Here is a 17864-nt window from a genome sequence, read left to right as displayed (position 1 = left end):
CTGTGTTGGCTGCAAAACAACACTCAAGCCAGGGATGGAAAACAGGGCTCCTCCTGGGAAAACCCCAATTCTTTGGTATGTGTTAAGGAGGGTTCTGAGGCCGTGTCCAGACTTTGCCAGGAAGGAAGAACCCTATAGAATAGAGGCCTAACAGAACAGCTCTGGAAGGAACTGGTAAGGTATAAATAGGGCTAGTGGTTTTAAGTCATGGCTTTACTTCTATTAGCTGCGTGACCTTGGATAAATCACATTTTCGCAGACAGCCTCAGTTTCTTTATCTGTAAAATGGGGGTTTGGGGCTAATCTAATATGGACACTCTCAGAGTTTATCATGTGCTTTCTGGTGCTCATGTACCATTCTTTCCTCGGCAATAGCATTTCCTACAAACACTTTTTACCATGACCAAGGGCATCACCTGGGAAAGGAATGTGTAACAACGAGTGCTAACTATCCCCCAGGACCCATTCTCCACATCTACCTTACAGCAATAGAGTCGCCTGGCCTTACAGAGCTGTGGCTGGGCATGCAGCTGCCCAGCCAGAAATTATATTCCTTCCCCAGAAATCAGGAAATTGGAAAAAGCAGCCATTCTGATCATCTATTATTGTATGTCAAACAGTGTGCAAGGAACACTGAGTGCTTCCCTACTCAAAATAGTTCATTGGTTTAATAATAGTAATAATAATATTAGCAAACACATGTACCAGGAACTATTCTAATTTTACATATATACAAGCACACACACATATAAAACCTATACATACCTGTGAATGAGCTCACACACACACACACACACACACACACACACACTCATTCACATATAGATCTTACCTAATCCTTACTTTCACCCTAGAAAAGTTATCGTCATCTTTCAGAAGAGGAAACTGCAGCACAGAGAGGCTAAGAAACTTGCCCCAGGTCACACAGACTGCAAGTAGGAGAACTGAGAGCTGAACCAGGCAGGCTGTTGCTGGAGCCCTGCTCTTACCACTGCCTCTCTGTGCCACCCAAGGCCTCCATATTTGCAGAGATTCTATTCAACTGCTGCTTGGGTAAGTACTAGATGCCAGGTACTGGGTGCCAACCAAATATAAATTTCCAGCCACAGGCTTCAAATTCAAGGTCCTCTTGCTACTGCCCCTCTGGAAAGTCCCCCATCTCTCAACCATTTCGTCTTTCTCGCCATTCCAACCGAGGCCTCCACCCACTCCACGGGCACGTGTCCCCACTCCTTCCTGCCTGCACACATGTGTGCCCCTCACTCCAAATCCGCTCCTCTGCATCCTGCTTCCCTTCTACTTGTATTCTAGAGACAAGTCCCATAGAGCAGCTTCGGACTCGCAGAATCCTAGGATGTTGGTGCTGAAAGAAAGCACTGAGCTCAACTCCTGACCTTCTTCAGATCAGGAAACTGGGAGCCTGAGAAGGGTTAACTAATCATAGGGTTAACTAATCGTAGGGTTAACTAATCATAGGGTTAACTAGTTGTAGGGTTAACTAATCGTAGGGGTCACAGGTGTATTTCGGAGCAAATCCATGTCTTCGAGTCATTTGAGTCATTTAGCAAGTCTCTCCGTGGATACCCTTAGGTTTGTGTAGGGCAGTGATTATATCAACCAGGGGTGAAATTGTCACCCAGGGGCACTTGCCAATGTCTGGAGACACTTTTGGCTGTCACAACTAGGGAGATGCTACTGGCATCTAGCAGGCAGAGGTGAGGGATGCTGCTAAACATCCTACAATGCACAGGACAGTCCCCTCCTAAGAATTATCCTGCCCCAGTGTCAGTAGTGCTGAGGCTGAGAAACCCGAGTGGAGGGTAATAAAATGTCTTTGCATTGTATTTTATATATGAAGCAGTTTCCATTACAGGATTCTGTAAGCGTGACAATGAAATGGTGCCTTCAGAAATGAGTCGTGAAATGGCTTATTGTGGGCCTCACTTGGACACAGCCCTCCCGACCCCCCTATCTCCTCAACATATTTTTCCAAGAAAGCCAAATTCCCTTACACAGGCTTCAAGTCCCCCGACTGATGTTTTCCCTTTTCTCTGAGATATCAAAAAGATGAACAAGTGGAGACTTTTGTGTTGAAGCAAATCACACCAAGATCACCATGTAGCTTTCTAAGAAAAAAAATTATACTATTGCAGCAAATGGAACATGTAATGCTTGCAAAGTTCCTAGGAGAAATGTCTGTCCAGAAATGGTGCCCACTTGCTGTTTCATGCTGCTACTGAAGTACAGAAAAGCCAGCTCATTAAACTGGCTTCGGACAACGTGAACAAAGGGTGATTCCGCATCTTCCTCCCGGCCAATCTTTTCTGCCTTGTGAGAGACACTAGGCGCCTGGAACCTTTCTTCTCCTTATAAGTAAATGCCCAGTTAGTGGCAAAACCTACTGTGTTTGCCTTCCCTCAACAGAACGCTGGGTCTGTTCAAATATGTGAAAAAGATATATTTCAAATGCAAGGGCTGCAAACACACAGGAGACTGAAACTAGTGTGTTCATATCTGACTGTAGTCATGCTATTTTGAGCAGAAAGTAATGAAGCAGCATTGCATATCTCTGGATTCGGCATCATGGCTTATTTTAAGAGTTGAAAATAAGGCCTATCCCTAGAAAAAGGAGTCACCCTGATTTTGGCAAGCCCTTAATGCATATCCCTTTTCCAGAATCCTTTATCTCATTTATGTGTTATAGGACTTGAATTTTAGCTGGGTACATGGCTGCCCAGATAGAGACTACATTTCTCAGGTTCCCTTGCAGCTAGACATGACCACATGACTAAGTGCTGACCAACAGGGAGAGAGGGGAAATTATGTGTGTAGTCTCTGAGGCGTGCCCTCTCCTTCTACTTTCCCTCTTCCCACTAGATAGATGTAGTCCTGGTGGGTGGGGTCAGCCATATTGGGCCATGCAGAGGAAAGTGTCAACTAAGGAATGGCAGAGCAACAAGAAGGAAGGTGTCTGGGCCCCTGACCTGGAGTTGCTGTAACTGCCCAGGACTGCTTATATCTAGACTGTTACATGGTAAGAATTTTAAACTCCTATCTTATCCATGCCATGGGTATTTTGCATGTCTGTTATAGCCAATGAATCTATATCCTAGTTAATCCATTTCACAAATGGTTTTTAAATTGAAATCAATTCAGTGAAGCACATAGGAATCACTAAGTATATGCTGGCTATTGTGCTAGGTGCTGGAGATTTAAAGATGAAAACACACACCATCTTGCAAGGAATTCCAGAAAGAATTGATGGTGTTCTTTATAAAAATGTTCACAAACAAACATACCAATTCTTCAGGTACAAGGACAAAGTTCTCATGTTATAGTCCCCAAATGCATTCCCAGTAACACCAGTCCCATAAAATGCCCTATAACAGGTTCACAAATTTTTTCAGTAAAGGGCTATTTAATAAATATTTTAGGCTTTGTGGGCCATACAGTCTCTGTGATAACTCAACCCTGCCACTGTGTGTGAAAGCAGCCATAAACAATACTAAACAAATGGGTGTGGCTACTTACCCATACAATTTTCTTTACAAAAATAAGTAGCAGGCAGTTATAGTTTGCTGACCCCTGATTGCTGGTAAAAAATTTAAATAGGATAACATTCTCTTTGGGATTTACAAGAAACAGAGGATGTTGAAACAACTAAATATATATTTTTAAAAAGCCAATTTAATTTTATTTAAGCCACTGTATCTCAAAGTTATTGAACCACTTAACACTTATTTAAATAATGCTTATTAATATCCCAGAACTGGCCTTCTGAATGTTCCCAACACCAGCTAAATAACTTTTATTGTTAATGAATTATTTGTGTCACAAATAACATATAGAGTAAAACAGTGGCCACCGATGCTCAGCATCCAACACAGCTGGAAAATAAAGCGTTACAGGTACAAAGTCCTCTGTATACCCTTCCCGACTCCATGATCTCTTTTACTTTCTTGAGGTTACCATCTCTCCTGAATTGGACAGTTGTCATCCCTATGCTTGCTTTACCCTTTGTACTGCTTTTATGAATTCCCAATAATATATGGACCATCTTGCAAGTTGGTAAACTTTATGTAAATGTTAGCATATTACACAAATCCTGCCTTGACTTGCTTCCCCCCCCCCCCCCCCCGCACAATATTATATTTCTGGGATTTAGCTGCATAATGGCATGTAGATCTAGTTCATTTATTTTGATTGTTACTTGATATTCCAAGTATGAATATACCATAATTTATTTATCGATTTTCCTGTAGACAGACAGCTTCTCTTTTTACTTTTATTTATTTTGCTCTTACAAACACTGCATCTATGAACATCTTTGTACGTGTCTCCTATTTCCATATGGAAGAGTTTTTGCGAGGTTGAGGCCTGCAAATACAATGAGGTGTTTTCAAGTTTATTTGAAAGAGTATTCGGATCCCCTTCAGTGGTGTTAAGAGTTCTCACTAGTCTATATCTTTGCTCAAATCTGGTATCATCACTTTAATTCTTCTGCCAATCTAGTGGGCATGAGATGCATACTGGGTGTGGTGCCAATTGCATTTCCAGGATTACTAGCGAGGCTGGGCCCCTTTCATGAATTTCTCAGAATATTTCTATGTTAAGTCCTCACAGGGATCTTTGCCACTGGACAATGGTGACAATGTTAGATTGACACATGGGGCTGACATGTACCCGAATTCCTCAGACAAGCTGAGGCTGTGGGCTGAGCCTTTCAAGGTGAACCTGTGGGCCTTGTTCAGAGTCACTTTCATATTTTCCGATGCCGATTCTTTCACTGGGGCTACTCTTTTAGTAGCGAGAACTTGGGCTATGGAGTGAGACAGACTGAGTTTAAATCCAAGATGGGACACATTCTCCATGTGACCATGCACAGGTCTCCTAGCCTCCTGGAGCCCCAGTTTCCTCAGGTGTGAAAAGGAAAATAAAGTTCTTTAAATGGTTGGAGGATGGCTGAATGGAGCAGAGATGAGACGCACCCAGGATGGTTCTGGCCCACATAGGTTCTCAACTCTTAGTTCCCGGTATCATCTTGTAAGACCCAGGAGAGGGCATGGACTGGGGCTCCACTTATTTCTTTTACCTCAGTTTCCCCCACAGATAAAAGTGGCATTACATTTGCATATCTGACATCAGACCCCCAAATGGAATAATCTTCAGAGCTAGGAGGGACTTTGGCCATCACCCAGTCTGATGGTCCTTACTCTTCCACAGGGCGGTTTAATGACCTGACGGGAGGTAAGTTCACCCGTGATGACCATGCACCTTTTGAAGGATGGGACCCACTCCTTCACTGTCAGTTACCCAAAGCACCTTTGTCACGGCTTGAGCACGTGGCTTTGTCATAAGTGCTGTTGCCTGACTAATTGCTAAGAGAAGATAATGTTCCTGTGTAGTTAATATTTCTAATTAGAGTTTGGGAGGTTTGCTGGCAGATGAGGAAATACCTTGGGCAGAAATTTAACAGACTCAAGTGTGCCCCCCCCAAAAAAATCTCCACTGCTCTGGAAGCCAAATCCCATGTGGCAAACGACACCCCCTCAGCCTGCCAGCCTGAACGGGAAGCCCTAATTTGGAAGTGAGCCCCGAATGCCATTTAAGATGTAGCTCTCTGTTGCTGTAAGCACACAATGTGTTTCTGTTTTGCTTTTAACACTTCGGAAGCTCAGAACAAATTCCAAGTGTTGGCAAACTGTCTGCTGCCTGCAATCTGGTTGCCACCCACAGCAGGCTGTTGAAACGGCTGCTGTAAAGGGCACTGATGGCTCCCTCACTGCCAAGCCCGGGGGCCTTTTTCTGTCGGTATCTTTTCTGCTGGCGTGGCAGCATTGGGTTCCGGAGACCCCTCTACACCTTAGTCCCCTTGGTTTCTGCTACCTCACTTTCCCTGGGCTTTTCTCTGTCCTGGGACCCCTCTTCCTTCGCCTCATGAGGACGCCTCTTCATCAGTCCCTTCCCTGGGCGATCCCATCCACACTCATGATTTCAAGTCACCTGTTTGCTAGCATTTCCCCCAAAGGCCTCTTTAGGGAAGACCTTTCTTCTGAGTCCCACACCTGAATCTCACCTGCCTGTGTTTCCATGTTGAAGCCTTTTTGCATCTGAATCAGTCCAGGAAAAGTCTTAGTCTATTTACTTACAGTATCCCCAACACGCTTAGGAATAGCCTTTGCATCATTCATTCATTCATTCATTCATTCAACGCATCTTCACTGGGCCCCAACTATGTGCCAGGCTCTGTGATAGGCCCCATGATCAAGGAAGCTTATTTATGCCCCAGCCGTAAAGAGAGAAGGAAGCCAGCTGAGATAAAGTCTAGGCTATGACTTTTCCTTCTGGAATAGTCTATGCCCTCTAACCTCTGCTCACTTGAGCCAATCAGGGGCCATATTTGCTGTCTACACGTTTTCCTTTCCTTTTGCTAGTGACCTCTTCTAGAGTTGCAAATGCAGTTGGTGATGGACACTCAATTGCTCTGCACATGGTTTGGGACTCCAGCTGATGATGGTTTTGCAAATCTAATGCTTTAGAGAAAATATAAAACCTGAGTCATCCAGAGGAAGTCTATAGTCATGGGGATGGGGTCAGTGGTCCCCAGGCCAGTCAGCATCCCGGGGACTGACACACTGGCAGTGGAAGAAGAGCCAGGACGCACCTGACCTCAGCTGGGCCATCTACCACATACCCCAGGGTCTATCACCTTACCTCTTCAAGATAGTTCTTTCCCCTCTCACGGGAAGTAGAGTCTATTGTTTTTGGCAACCAGGAGGAGCTGAGCTTCTTGGTGGGAGGGGCAGAGAAGCAGAGAGGAAGAAGAATCTCTAATTTATAATGTGCATTTACTTGAGACAATAGTGTGTCTACAGTAGTAGAGACGACATGCTACATGGTGCTGCCTGGTTTACATACCGTACTATTGCACTTAATCCTTCTCCCAACCTTATGAGGTGGGCATATTATCGTCCCCATTTTACAGGCACTGAAACTGAGGTCCAGAGAGGTGACTGACTTGCCCAAGGTCACACAGGGCTAAGTGGTCACGCCAGGATTTGAACCCAGGCAGCTGGGCCGGAAGACCTGTATTCCCCGCCACTGCACTCTGCTTCCTCTCCAATGAGACGACAGGGCGAGCGCTTAATTCCCTGGCAGCTCTGCTCCGATGGAGAAGCCTAACATGGATTCTCACTTCCAGGGACAACCAACTGGGACAGCATCTGCACTCAACACTTTCAAAACTGAACCCATGATGACTTCTCCCGCACTGTGCTTGTCCTGCGCTTGTTAAAATCATCCCTAGCTATACATTCTCCCAAGACCGAAACCTCAGAGTCACTTTCTAACATAAAATTTGGTAACGAGAATAGATATCACTTGTATATGCTACAAAACCCAACCGCCAAGTAAGGTCCCCTCTCATCTCTGTCCCCAGTGCGATGGGTTGAATTATGTCCCCTAAAAAGATACGTTGAAATGCTAACCCATCCCTGCCCCTATGCCTGTAAATGTAACTCTATTTGGAAATGGAGTCTTTGAGATATAATCAGATTAGGATGAGGTCCTGAGGGTGGGCCCTAATCCACTATGACTGGTGTCTTTGTAAGAAATGCACATTTGGACTGAAACACAGAGAAGAAGGTCATGGGAAGGAGGCAGGGATGGGAGTGATGTGACCACAAGCCAAGGGACGTCTGGGGCCACCAGAAACTGGAAGAGTCAAGGAAGGGTCCTCCCCTAGGGAGTGTGGCTCCTTGATTTTGAATTTCTAGCCTCCAGAACTGTAGGATAACAAAGGTCTGTGGTTTCGAGCCATCAGGCGTGTGGCACCTTGTTAGAGTAGCACTAAGAGACGGATACACCCGGTTCTCCAATCCCCTTCTCAGAGTCAACTCTGGTTATCAGCTTCCTAGCTCCACTCCCGGAGACAGCCTGCGGGGGGGCGGCAAGCACACGCGTGTCTATTTCACACGGGGGTGACTCCTTATACACTCTTCTGTGTCACCTTTTTCACTTGATCACACACCAGGGCCATGTAAAAAAACTGCCCCCAATAAATCCAATTAAAAAATTGTGGTAAAAAATATCCAGTGCCCCCCTAATCTAAACATATGTACGTAACACAATTACATGTACCCCTAGAACACTGACTCCCCATGCCCTACTCTCGCAGCCCTCCCTCACCCCGTCACCCAGTCCTGCTGCTTCCACCTTCTCTGTGTCCCTAGCATCCTCCCCATCTCCCTGGCCCACGGCTTCTGCCTCTGTCACCTGTCCTCATCGCCCACCCGATTCCTGCACCAGCTTCTGGACTCCGGGCTCCGTCCCTGCCCGTTTTCCATGCCACAACCGGGCCTTCTTTCTAAAATACAAATCTGCCGTCAATTCCCTGCTTAATAATCTGTGATGGGCCTCCTGCAGGACAGAGTCAAAATTCTTTGCTATGGCATAAAAGACCCTCCACGGGCTGAATTTAGCCTCGCTTTCAGCGCCAGGGCCTGGCCCACGCACTCAGAGCCCTGTTGGTTGAACTCCATGCTCTGGGTTTGAATTCCTTGTTTCCTCCAACACGCATTCCCAGCTCGAAGCCTCTGCATAGGAGGTTCCCTCCGTGTGGACTTACTTTTCTAATGCCCTCCCTCTTCGTCTCCTGTTCGCCTTCTCTACCTGATAAATCTGTTTATTCCTCAGGATTCAGCTCGAATGGTGGTGCCTCTTGCATTTCTAGCTCTCCCAGGCCTAGATCTTGACTGCCGTGTATTGGAGCACTTACCAGCTATTTTCTGTAATCACTCCAACCCTCTGCCTGCCCTCCAAGCCAGTCTAACCATAGTAGCAGGTCGGTCATGCAGGAGGTGCTTGGCTCTGGCCTGTGGAGCGCAGGGCCGCCTCGCGGAGCAGGCTCCGTGGCCTGTCCCTGACCCTGTTAGGGGAGGACAGCTGAGCCCCAAAGTGACTCTCCTGGGATCAGGGAGAGGGCCTTTTCCTGTCTTCCAAGAGGCACTAATGCACTGACATCAGGGTGGGGGCAGCAGGCAGCAGCTCCAGCGGGGTCACCGCGGGGCCTGCAGCGAGGACTTCACGTCTGCCCGGGTGAAGATGGGGCTGGGGTTCAAGTGCATGTCTGTGGCAGCCCCGCCCGAGCAGAGTGGCTGTGGGGAGCTGTGGGACTTGTTCCCAGCCAGGCAAGGACAAGGGCACTCAAGGGGAGGGGAGAGCGGCTCTGACTCGGAGGGCCTGGGCGCCTTCCAGGGCCCACAGAGCCCTGCCAGGCCCAGGTGGCCTCTGCAGGTGGCCTTCTGTGGGAGAGCGCAGGGAGCCCCAGGTCTGAACTCGGGGGTCGAGGGGGACGTGACCGAGGGAAATGGCTGGCAGGGATGTGGCTCAAGACCTCCCACCCCATCTCTTCCACAAACCCCCGGCCAGGACGCCACGTGTGCCTCCAAAGCAGGAGTGAGACACTGTTCCTTCCCCCTCAGGTCCTGAGGTGCCCTCTGAACATCCCATCAACTTGTCCCTCCCTCCTCAATTCTTCTCTACCCCGTCCCTTGTTCTGACTTTCTTTGTAGAACTCCTACTCTGTGAAATGATCCTGCTCATTTATTTACTGTTGTTTATTGTCTGCGTCTCCTCAGCAGGGGCTCCATCTCCTCCTAGCCCAGAACAAGACCTGGCTCCATCTAATGAGGCAAAGAATGGACACAGAGCATCTCACCTTCCAACACCAAGGGCTGGAATTCCCTCCATTTAGGTGAACCTCTTCCTAAAGGGCCACAGATGTTTACAGCAGCGGTTTTCAACACTTTTCATCTCATGGCACACAAACTAATTACTAAAATTCTGTGGCACAGCAAAAAATATATTTTTTTGCCAGTCTGACTAAAAAAAAAAAAAAAAAAAAGATATAATTTTGATTCTTTCACACCGAATGGCTATTGTTGTGTTGGCTGTTGTCATTTTTTAATTTGACAATCTGAGGGAAAAGAGGTCAGCGGCTCTGTAAATAGGTAGTGCATGTTTTAAAAATTCTTGCAGGACACCAACTGCAAATCGCTGGTTTAAGGAACAAGGACCAGCAGCCCTGACAGCACAAGGCTCGTCTCCTATGTGACTTGGCAGCCACCAGATGCTGTGGCCCTTCTGGGGAGCATCTGGGTCTTTCCTGACTTGGTATCTCTGTGCCCCCACAGGGCCTGGGGGGCATTCATTACACCCCATACATACTTGGTGAATGAACCCAAACTTTCAGCTGTCATTGCAGGACTATGTAAGAGGAACCAGAATTTTAGGACAGGTACTACTGTGGCACAACCTTTACCTGAGAACCCAGTTTGACCCCTCAGTGGACAAATAGCAAAACCCACTAACCTCAGAAGGTGCTCAGGAGACCTGGGAAGGGTTAAAAGTAGATCAAACAGTGATGCAACTCATTAAATTCACCCAGGACCCTCTACACCGAGGTTCCTAATCTCACGAAGCAGTTGTCACCCCATCTTTATAGGGGATGAGCCTAGCCCTGTGAGATGGGTGGAGTGACTTGCCCAAGGTCACCTTCTAGAAAGCAGCAGACCCAGGGGACAGCATCTAGTGTGGGGTTTGATCCTTAGTAGGTGCTCAATAAATATAACAAAAGGGTGAGGGAATGAACATAATGACCCAGGTCTCCTGAGTCCCACCCTGATAGTCTTGGTATCTCACCACCCGCAAACCTATTCACACTGGGGTAGCTCAAAGTCTGGTCTGAATTTAAGAAACACCTGCAGAAAGATTAACCATTTCCTGGAGGGAGCTCATGGTTCTAATACCCCCGAACCCTGTTAGTAGGTGCCATTTATCAGCTAAAGTAGGACCTGGGAATATCCCTTACCACTAATATTTTAACACAGCCTCACTTTGGAGCAGAAAAACTGCCTCTTATAAATACAAGAAAAACAATAGTATTTACCCTTTGTATTTCTAAAATATTTCAAAACCAATTAATTTTTTTTAAAAAGCACAAACACTGCCAAGTGTATTATTTGTTCTTTCCCTTATTTTACTGCCCCTCCCCCACTCCCAAAGGACAAGGGGGGAGGCAGAATTTCCCACGTTTAGATGATCTGATACTCTAGTTATGGAAGAAAAATGGGTCACCCCTTACAAACTGCAGCCGCATCAAATGGTATTCCTTTTAAATAACCCTGATCACCACGGTGAGGCTTCACTGTAGCCCAACAAAGACCAAAGCAGAAATCGCGCAGCATCCGACCAAGGTCACTCTCAAAATCAGTGGCAGCACTAGCGTCAGACCTGGGAATCCTTGACTCTGGTCGCTCTGTCCTGGCTGGTGTCCAGGCTGCTCCCCCCAAGGAAACGTCCACCAGCCGGTAGGTAATTACATGTGCTAACCATCACTGACACTCTAGCCGCCGACACCAAGTTCCAAGTTCCTGCCAAACTACCCCCACTTTTCTAGGGCTGTTTACTTAGAAAGAGCTCAGCTCTGACTGACTCAGACCAAGGAGTCAGTCTGGCAACTTCAAAGAGGCTGAATGTCTGGGAGGGTTGAGAGACAAGGAGACTATTTTTTTACCTCCATTCGCTCAGACCTCCATTCTAGACCTCATCTGCCTCCCAGGAGCTGTGTGACCTTGGACATGTTCCATAACCTCAAATAGCCTCAGCTTTCCTACCTGTAAAATGGGATAATACCATGAAGATGGTTAGTGCAAGGTGCAGAGTAAGAAGGGTATCTGAATGCACAAAATGTCTTTGATCCTGTTACCTGCAAATTGGGGACAGTAATTCCTACTTCAAGGAGCATTAAATGAAACTGGGAAATGTATGTACAGATGTATCTATATGTAGCCTAGACTGAAAAAATAGGTACTCTTAAAAAAAAACCCTCATTCATCCTTTCATGTGCTGTCAATGAAACTTTAAGTTTATATTTATTATTCAGGAAAGCTAATTAAATACTATATTCTAGTTTCTCTTTGAAAATGATTTCTGAACTTGGAAATTAAACTGGAACAATCAATTAGTATATTTTCTACACACAAATCATCCCTCCGGAGACAAATGAGTCAAGAATTGAGAGATAAGTGATCAAAAATAGCTTAGAGGCTCTCATGGAACGGACTTCCTTTGTCTCCCTGCTCTGAGTGGGTGCACCGTGGGCTGCCAGGAGATCACACTCACGCCCGGACACTGGGGCTGAGCCTCAAACTGGACAATGGACAATGCTGAAACTGAGCTCCTTGGTGTGACTGTCAGAATGGCACACACCTGAGCACTAGGCCATGCAGGAAAAGCTCCGTGTTGGAGGAGGGGCCTAGAGATGGACAGTGGCCACTGAAGGATCAGAAGCATCTGGAAGAGGGTTATCAGCATCCTCAAGGGGGCTGAGACTAGGTCTAGGAGGGGACCAGAAAAATGGGTTATATCTCTGGATGTCTGGGTTCGAAATACACAGCTCCTAACCCCGTCACTTCATATCTGTGTGACATTGGGAGAGTTACCTAACCTTGCTGGACCTTGATTTTTCCCTCTGTAAAATGGAAGTACTACTTTCTTGGATAACAACAGTGCTTGTTTAGGAGGCTCACATGAGAAGGTGTTAAAAGCCTTTAAGAATATAAAGCAACACCTAGGTATGAGCCTTCACTACGATGTCAGGGACATAGACTTGGGGCAGGGCTGGCTATCAGCGAAGACCAGGCTGTGAGCACTTATGCCCTTTCCAGCATTGTCTGTGTAGGTGCTTCCTGCTCATGGCCCCACTTCGTGCTTGCACCAAACTCCAAGGGGAGCTGCTATTATGTCAATGTATCAGGCGGGGAAACTAAGGTCCAGGGAGGTTAACTAGCTTGCCTGAGGTTGTACAGCTAATTAACTATGGCGGTGTGATTTGGACCTAGGCAATGAGACTCTGGAGTCCAGGCTCCTAACCTTTAAGCCACTGCATCTCCTGAGAGCATGAAAAACAAGAAGTGCTTTGTCAGCAAGAGTTAAGAAAACATTTTACTTTTCCTGCCACCCACCAGCCCTGGGCTTGCTGTAAGGAGGACAGCTGGAGTCTCAAGGTCATCTGGGTTAGAGCTGGGGCAGTGAGCAAGGGTGGTGGGAGTGAGACTGCAGGTTGAATGCCACGCCCAGGATCAACAGGAGACAGGAGAGTCAGGTGGGCAGGGGATGGGCTTTGGATCATGAGCCACTAGGACCTTATCCCTGGCACCTCCACTTACAAGCTATCCCACCAACAGCTTCCTAATTTGTAAGATGGGAAGATTACACTAACCTCCGGAGGCTACTTCGGGGATTCAAGGACACAAGTAACGAATACAAATCTCTTGTTGCAATGGGTAAATTCACATAGTAGGTGCTCAATAAACGGCTGCTTCCCAGCCTTTCCCTGAGACCTGCTGTTATTCTAGGTGGCAAGGTGTAAGGAATGGTGGCACAGCCAGAAACTGCCTAGACAGAAACCTGAGGGTAGTAAACGCAATGGTTAAAACTATGAGCCCAGCACTGGCTGAACTCATATCCTGGCTCCACTACTTACTAGTCATGTGACACTGGGTGTTACTTAACCTGTGCCCGAGTTTCCTTATCTGTAAAGTGGGCTTCACGGTCCCTCACAGGGTTTGGGGAATAGTAGATATTAATTAATCTTTGTAAAGCACTCAGAACAGTGCCCAGCACATGGTAAGCATTCAGTAAATGCCAGCAATGATGGCCTGGACCAGCACTCATGTTTATAGGCTGAGGGGCACCTCTGGGCCGTCAGTGGACTATATGTTTTATACTGTACACCCTCCATGTCCTTGCAGACCCCAGTCACATCCTGGAAGGGCAGAAATCTCTACAGCCTGCCCACATGATTGGGCCAGATGAACTTTAAAGGAAGGGCAGTTTCTCAGTGGGGATTTGAAAATGGTGACAAGGGCCACCACAGCACAAACAGCACAGGGAGTCAGGAAAGTGCACACTCACCCCTCTGAGTTTCTGTACCTTTTGCATTTGGAGCCAGGTTTTGACTCAGCTGAGTAACTTGTTGTTTTATTTCGTTTGGACAAAAATGAGGCGCCATAAATAATTCCCATCCGGCTGGAGGGGAGACCTGGATACAGGCCTGATCCATAGAAAGTCACTCCATTCTCACGCCCGTGAGAAAGCAGAGGTGCCCTCTTGCCCAGCTAGAAATTGCCCTCTGCAAGGTTTTGTTAGAAAGCTATAGGAAGGCCCATCGCTGACTTCTTGTGGAGACAGGGAGAGAGGGAGGCAGGGAGGCAGGGAGGCAGGGAGGCAGGGAGGCTGGGAGACCGGGAGACCAGGAGGCAGGGAGACTGGGAGGCAGGGAGGCAGGGAGACAGGGAGACCGGGAGACCAGGAGACCAGGAGGCAGGGAGACCGGGAGGCAGGGAGGCAGGGAGAGAGGGAGGCAGGGAGGCAGGGAGAGAGGGAGGCAGGGGGGCAGGGAGAGAGGGAGAGAGGGAGGCAGGGGGGCAGGGAGAGAGGGAGGCAGGGAGGCAGGGAGAGAGGGAGGCAGGGGGGCAGGGAGAGAGGGAGAGAGGGAGGCAGGGGGGCAGGGAGAGAGGGAGAGAGGGAGGCAGGGAGAGAGGGAGGCAGGGAGGCAGGGAGAGAGGGAGGCAGGGAGGCAGGGAGAGAGGGAGGCAGGGAGAGAGGGAGAGAGGGAGGCAGGGAGGCAGGGAGAGAGGGAGAGAGGGAGGCAGGGAGAGAGGGAGGCAGGGAGAGAGGGAGAGAGGGAGGCAGGGGGGCAGGGAGAGAGGGAGAGAGGGAGGCAGGGAGGCAGGGAGAGAGGGAGGCAGGGAGAGAGGGAGAGAGGGAGGCAGGGGGGCAGGGAGAGAGGGAGAGAGGGAGAGAGGGAGGCAGGGAGGCAGGGAGGCCGGGAGCGCACGGCTAGAATCAGGGCACACGGGATCTTGCAATCGAAGAATCAGCGCGCTCCCACAAAGCCTTGCTCCTGGCCGCCCTCCCCGGCCTCGAGGGACCGGCACTGTCAAGCCAGCCTGCGGTTTAAGCCCGGAGCCTCCGTCCCAGCGGCGACCTGCTGCCGCGCCAGCGCCCCGCGGGGCTCGCGCCGGAGCGGCGGGCGCAAGGAGCGGGGCGCCCGGGGCTGGCGCGGGGCGGGCCGCGCGCTGGCGGGGCCGGGAGGGCGCCCCCTGCGCCCCTGCGCCCAGCGGCCCTACCTGAGCTGGCGGGGCTCGCAGTCCACGCCGGGCAGCAGCAGCCGGGCCGCCTGGCGGACGTCGTCGCTGTCCATGGAGAAGCTGCGGCGGTGGCCGGCGTGCGCCACGGCCACCCGGATCCACTCCATCAGCGGCGGCAGCACGAGGAAGGGCCTGCAGCGGGGAGGGACCGGGAGAGGTGTGAGCGCCACGGCGACGGCGGGGGCGCGGGCTCGGCGCCCCCCGCCCCCACCCCACCCCGCTTTCCCCCTGGAGCCCTGCCTCTGAATTCCCGAGTAGTGGGAGAGCCTCTGGAGACATCCCGACCGCTCTGGTGACTCCGGGGCAGGCTCTCCCGAGCCTTTGGGCCTCAGTTTCCTCATCCGGAAAGCCGGGGTAAAGTGACTGTGGAAGGGTGAGATGGGACGATTCGGGGAGTGTTATCTCCCTCAGAGATCATGTGCACAGAAGGAGATGACTCACTTAAAGCACCAAGCACAGGGTCTGGTGCTCAGCAGAACCCCCTCCCCCCCAACGCCTGGGGTTACTGGTACTTGGGGCTCCCTATTCTGCGCCCAATGTTGAGGCGTCCTCGGCTCTCCCTCCCCATCCCCAGCCGGCTGCCTGTCATCCCGCTGGTGCTGTGCCCAAGCCCCAGGCTGCCAACAGGCTTTAGCACCTGGGAAAGGCGCAAAGAGAGCCAAGTCAGCAGGCAGCCGCTGGGCACAGCCAGCGAAGCGGGGCGGGAGGGGGGCTTGGCCACACACCCCTGAAGCTGCGGGAGCCTCGGCTCCTCACCTGCTAATGGGATCGCAGCAGGGCGTCCAGCTTATTGCAAGAATTAACTGAGGCAGTGCCTGTGCCTGAACTGCAATTTCCTAAGTGTAATACATCTGTGCCATCTTCCCATTTCTTCTGCTGATTGTTATAAACCCTGTCCACATTAGGATGACTAGGGCTGGGAGCCGCGGGGCTTTTGGAAAATACTGATATCCGAGTCCTATTGCAGGGGCTCTGATTTCCTCACCTGAGAATATGTTTGATTTTAGAGAGAAAGGGGGAGAGAGAGAGAGAAATCAATGTGAGAGAAAAACACCTATCGGTTGCCTCCCATACATGCCCAAATGGGACCGAACCTAAAATCTATGTATGTGCCCTGACCAAGAATTGAACCCAAAACCTTTTGGTGTACCGGAGGACACTTCAACCAACTAAGTCACCAGGGCAGGGCTCTGATTGAATTGGTAGTTTTTAAAACCTCCCCCAGGTGAACTGAATGTGCATCCGAATTATCTGGAAGGCTTATTAAAATATAAATTGCTGGGCCCCACCCCTAGAGTGTTGGATTCCCTAGGTCAGGGGAGATAGCCAAAAATTTACATTCTTAAGCTCCTGTGTGATGCTAATACTGCTGGGCTGGGGGCCACACTAGAAGAACTTATGCTCTGAAGTATTGATAGAGGGCTTTGGAATCACCCGTGTGTGAGTGTGAGTGTGTGTGTATGTAAGTTAAAGTGCACATTCCCGGCCTTATCTCCAGAAATGTTAATTGTGTAGGGTCCAGGAATAGAATTTTAATAAGCAGCCTCTATGATACTGATTTAGGCAGACCAAGGACCACACTGAGCAACACACTGTGTAGATCAAGAAGGTATCTTACCACTCAGCGGGGCTGGGACTAGGGTGAGGGAAGTGGGGCGCCGAGGGTGCAAAATTTAAGGCGGGCAGGCCAGGCAAATACATTCTAGGTGCCTCTCTTGCCCCATCCTAGCCCTGGTGCTGCCACCCAGTCCAGCACGGCTGCCACGGGGGCGAGGGTGGTACACAGAAGGGTTTACAAGGCAGCAAACTCCTCACCGTATGCAGACATCATGAGCTTCCCAACAAGTTTTTGGCAGCAGGTTCCAGTTTTCCTGGAGTTCAGGCCTATTTGTCCAATGTTGATAATATTAAACAGCTAAGCCTTTTTTTTTTTTTTTTTTTTATCAATCATCTCAGTTAATCTCATTCATGATCTCATTTAAATGCTTAGAACCAACCTATGAGCTGGTTATGGTTATGCCTGTGTTCTAGATTAAGATAATGAAGTGTATTGAGGTTCAGTAGCATGCTCTGGATTGGAGGGTGAGAGGAGAGAGCCGGGAGTCAGACCCAAGTCATTGGACTGCGTGGCCCATGTGCCGTAGCCCCATATGATAGCGACATCCTTTTGTCCAACTTCCCAGCGCACCCTGCTACCCAGCATCCACCTGCTACCCCAGGGGAGCTGATCTGGCCATAGACCCTGGATGGCATGCCATGTCCAGTCCTGCCTGTGCAGCTCAGACCCCCGTCTGAAAGGCCTCCAAGCGCTTTCAAAATTTACACCCCACTTAACCTTCAAACCAGAATTCAAATCCCACCTCTCTCTCCACATTTCTCCTGATGAGTCCACTGCACTTGGACCCTTCCCATGGTAGACTCACTGCACTGGCCTGACCCGATGGCCTTGCAGATGCCCCATTAGAATGTCGACTCCATGGGGCAGGGACCTGGGACTGCTCAGTTCACGGATCCAGCCCCAGCCCCAGGACAGTGACTGGCAGGCTGTAAGCACTTAATAAATATTTGTTCATGAACCAGACTAAGATTTACCCATTTTTTTTACTGGGTGAAATGGATAACAATTGAGTTTCTGGACCCAGGGACCTG

General features: G+C 49.3%; 1 protein-coding gene across 1 annotated transcript in view; it reads right to left on the bottom strand.

Annotated features, from left to right (window-relative positions):
* Positions 1–17864, bottom strand: part of ABTB3 (ankyrin repeat and BTB domain containing 3) — a 246289-nt gene that overhangs the window by 44632 nt on the left and 183793 nt on the right. Inside the window, exon 4 of the mRNA XM_081129818.1 lies at positions 15195–15347. Coding sequence (XP_080985944.1) covers positions 15195–15347 — 153 coding nt within the window. The remainder of the gene's footprint in view (positions 1–15194; positions 15348–17864) is intronic.

The sequence above is a fragment of the Miniopterus schreibersii genome, assembly GCF_964146895.1.
Source record: "Miniopterus schreibersii genome assembly, chromosome: 2".
NCBI classification, from domain to species: domain Eukaryota; kingdom Metazoa; phylum Chordata; class Mammalia; order Chiroptera; family Miniopteridae; genus Miniopterus; species Miniopterus schreibersii.
This window is presented reverse-complemented; position numbering and strand designations above follow the sequence as displayed.